At 47.7% G+C, this 4,174-nt stretch overlaps 1 protein-coding gene across 1 annotated transcript in view; it reads right to left on the reverse strand.

Moving 5' to 3' along the window:
• LOC135827730 (metal transporter CNNM4-like) overlaps positions 1–588 on the reverse strand; it is a gene marked incomplete in the record, with an annotated part of 156,797 nt that extends 156,209 nt beyond the window's left edge. The window contains 1 exon segment of the mRNA XM_065340181.1: positions 11–588. Within this exon segment, the coding sequence (XP_065196253.1) occupies positions 11–479 (469 nt within the window).
• Between the last annotated feature and the right edge of the window lie 3,586 nt (positions 589–4,174).

Below are 4,174 nucleotides of genomic sequence, written 5' to 3' on the forward strand. Positions count from 1 at the left end.
TTCTGGTCCCGGGCAGGGTCGGGGTAGTAGGGCCCAAACCGGCTCGCACACGTCTTGCTCTCCGGTCGCGGGAATACAATGGAGTCCACGTCGTCCAGACACAGCCCAAACAGTTCCAGCAACACACCCGTGCGAGGTTCCGAGTCCTTGAACGTTGCCACGGTAACCGCGCCATCCTCCTCCGTCGAGATGGCCGGCACGCCGCCCTGTTGGACGAACCGGATCACGGTCACCTGGGGCTTGCATACCGCGGTGCTAGTCTGCCTCACATGGCGATCCAGCTCCAGCTCCTCGTTTTGCCCCTGCTGCTGCCCGGCTGCTGGGGACAGCGGTGTTTGTTCGCCTAAGCCATCACGAGTGAGTACTCCTGGCTCGGGTAATGCCATAGGAATGGCCGAACAAACTGCCAACAGCAGAATGGCGATTGCACACAGGACAGAAAGCATTTCGCTTTTCCCCCGCCACCAGCACAAATCCATTCCAGAGTGCTAAGCAAAACGAACAGGACCTGTCGCAGGGGTCCAACTAGAACTTAGAAGTCAACAGCACACACGTTCAGCACCGCAGCGAGCTAGGGTGAAAAAATAAATTGGTGGAGATCGAGCTCCACTGCTCTGTCACAGGGGCGTAGGAGGGGTTTTGGAAGTGGTACGACCGAAGGTCGGCGCGGCCAAAGGCCGTCCTACGTGTAGGCTACCGTAGTCTACACGTAGGTCTACACGAAGATCTACATTGTACCATGTCGTCATGGTCCAGGCACTGCCACTACTTGGCACTAGCAATAGCATGCCTGTAGTACTGCCAGTACTGCACTAGGCAGTCTGGTTACACTTACAGTACTTCGCTTTATTTTACTTCACCAGAACTAAGCACAGGCAAAATCTGACTTCTCATGCTCACTGGGCGTATTGCCGCAGTCTGTCTGCATGCTGTCAGTTCTGTGACGAGCTGTCTTTACTTCGCTGCCTCGGTCTCGCCTGTCAGTCTCCTGGACTCGGTCTTGGTGACTCGGGTCCAGTCCTGGCAGCAACAGCGTACCGCCCTACCACTATGGAATTGCCTTCCACCCAAGATTACCGCTATAGATTTTGTTTCAGAATTTCGGACTCGCGTTCATTATAAACAGCATATATTTGCCTGCACAATTCGCTTCACTAGTATATAAATCAAGGATCATTTTCAAATTTAGGAGATCCCCCCGATAGGCTATGCCTTTGGGAAATCCTTTAAATAAAAAATACAATACAAATATAATAGCAATAAAGAGAACAAATTCTGCAGTCATCGCCACACTACAACGAAGTCATGAAAGTTTACCAGAATTAAATTTCTTGTCACATTCATCAGTGGAAAGTCGTGACTGAAGAGTAACCATGCTGAACAATGATTAAATATACATTCAATGATGTGTTACGAGAACAAAATACAGTGCCAAAATAGAATGAGGGAAGGTTTGTTCTCGTACCACATCATTGAATGTATATTTAATCATTGTTCTGCATGGTTACTCTTCAGTCACGACTTTCCACTGATGAATGTGACAAGAAAATTAATTCTGGTTAACTTTCATGACTTCGTTGTAGTGTGGCGATGACTGCAGAATTTGTTCTCTTTATTGCTATTATAAAATTGTTGTCTCCACGTCGATTATTTACAATACAAATACCGGTACAATACCATGCCTACTCTACTGACTGTGCTTCCCAAGTGGTTGTCTACATCGCAGTAGTGCATACAATACGTCATGTACATAATGGTGTGGAGCGTCCCCCAGACGATACGGCTGTCTGCTTTGGGAAAGGATAGCTGATCTGAGCTGGAATACTTGACGCGGTGTTTGAATGAAGCGCATTTTGTCTCCTGTGGCTGTGCTGGAGCGCTCCACGGCACCAACAACTGCCACTAACTAGTTACTTGACGTGGCATGCGTCTAGGCCATGACATGGTTACATGCAAAATTAATGATAATAACCGCTTTAGTGTGTTTACACCTCTAGCTCTGCGATCTGCAGTGTGCATTGTGAAAAAAAAATTCACGGTTCGCGTGAGACTCGGCCAAAGGCCCAGTTTTCCGCATCCGCAGGAACGCCACCACCCTCTTGGATCAAGGCGCAGATGCAGCTCCTAAGCGGTGGGAGGTGAGTAGATCAGACCCACCACAAAGTGGTCAAAGACCGAAATCCCATTCACTGCATCCATGTTTCCCTCGTGCCAGGCCACGAGTTCCCAATTAACTGTGGGTTGCAGCACGGCTGGAAAAAAATCCTTCCGCTTCCAAGCAGGACTTGAACCTGGTACCCTCTGTTTCTCAATCATGGTCTTAGACCATCCCACTATGCCTGCATGCATTGTGAACATACATTAAAGGGGAAGTGCAGCGATTTTTCGAGTAGGGTCCAGAAGAAAGACAATTTGATATCGGTTCGAGTGGCATATCTCTCGCTTTCATACGATAAGCCAAACTTGCCAAATCGCCAATTGTATGCTCACGTTGCTATAGCGACCAGAGCAGTGATGACGTATGAAAGGCTTAGCTCCTCCACAGAGAAGGTCGATCACTGCATAAATTGGTCATTTTTCAATTGTCTTATTGTATTCACGATGTGAAAGAAGTGCTGTGTTCAATGCTGTTAGTGCCGTGAACTATCGCCCTTCTCATGCATTTCCCTAGGCTGACTGTGCCTAGGAAATGGTTTCCTCCAGGACAAGATGCTTGGAATTCGCCATCTCTCCTGAGACATTTTCAGCAAACTTTCAAACCTACGACATTATTTCATTCGTCAATCTCCACCACCCGTCGTCTCACCTGGCTTCAGAAGATGTTACGAGAGATAGGAGAGTCGCCAGGAAGCATCTCATTCATCTTCAGGAAGTGGAAAGAGCAAACGGCATGGTCCTTGGTTGGGGGAAATGCTGAACGTCTTATTTGTCCCAACCAAGATTTCAGCATTTTGTTCGTCACTATTTTCGCTTGTCTGCTGGTGTCTCCGGACTCCAGCTTTCTCCTGTCGGTGTCACGTCCCAGTGCACAACCGAGAGGACTACTAACAAACAGTTCACTGCACTAACAGCATTGAACACAGCCCTTCTTTCACTTCGTGAATACAATAAACCAATTGAAAATGACCAAATTCTGCGGTGATCGACCTTCTCTGTGGTGGAGCTAAGCCTTTCGTACGTCATCACTGCGCTGGTTGCTATGGCAACGTGAGTATACAATTGGCGATTTGGCAAGTTTGGCTTATCGTATGAAAGCGAGAGATATGCCATTCGAACCGATATCAAATTGTCTTTCTTCTGGACCATACTCGAAAAATCGATGCACTTCCCCTTTAAATTTTTTCGAGGAAGAAAAAGGACCAGTGAAGTACAAGTACGAATTAAGCGGGATTCACAGAAGCTTTTCGCGATGCGACAGACGCGAAACCGGGAAAACCTCAAATCGCAGCCATGTCGCAGATTGAGTATATATACTCAATCTGCGGACAGCATGCTGTTTCGTTCTTTTTGAACTCATCAGCGCAGCACAGAGAAAATGAGGCCGAACCTGATAGCAATGGAAATAAAAATTTCCAATCAGGCCCGAACGTACCTTGCCAGAGTGCTCAAACTGACAAGTCAGTGAGCTCTGCATAACGCAAACAGCAAAGGCACTACCCCACGCAAGAGTGCTCAACTGCTACAAGAGCAGGAGCGAAATACTCAATCTGCGGACAGCATGCTGTTTCGTTCTTTTTGAACTCATCAGCGCAGCACAGAGAAAATGAGGCCGAACCTGATAGCAATGGAAATAAAAATTTCCAATCAGGCCCGAACGTACCTTGCCAGAGTGCTCAAACTGACAAGTCAGTGAGCTCTGCATAACGCAAACAGCAAAGGCACTACCCCACGCAAGAGTGCTCAACTGCTACAAGAGCAGGAGCGAAATACTCAATCTGCGGACAGCATGCTGTTTCGTTCTTTTTCAACTCATCAGCGCAGCACAGAGAAAATGAGGCCGAACCTGATAGCAATGGAAATAAAAATTTCCAATCAGGCCCGAACGTACCTTGCCAGAGTGCTCAAACTGACAAGTCAGTGAGCTCTGCATAACGCAAACAGCAAAGGCACTACCCCACGCAAGAGTGCTCAACTGCTACAAGAGCAGGAGCGAAATACTCAATCTGCGGACAGC

The sequence above is a fragment of the Sycon ciliatum genome, chromosome 11 (assembly GCF_964019385.1).
Source record: "Sycon ciliatum chromosome 11, ocSycCili1.1, whole genome shotgun sequence".
Lineage (NCBI taxonomy): Eukaryota > Metazoa > Porifera > Calcarea > Leucosolenida > Sycettidae > Sycon > Sycon ciliatum.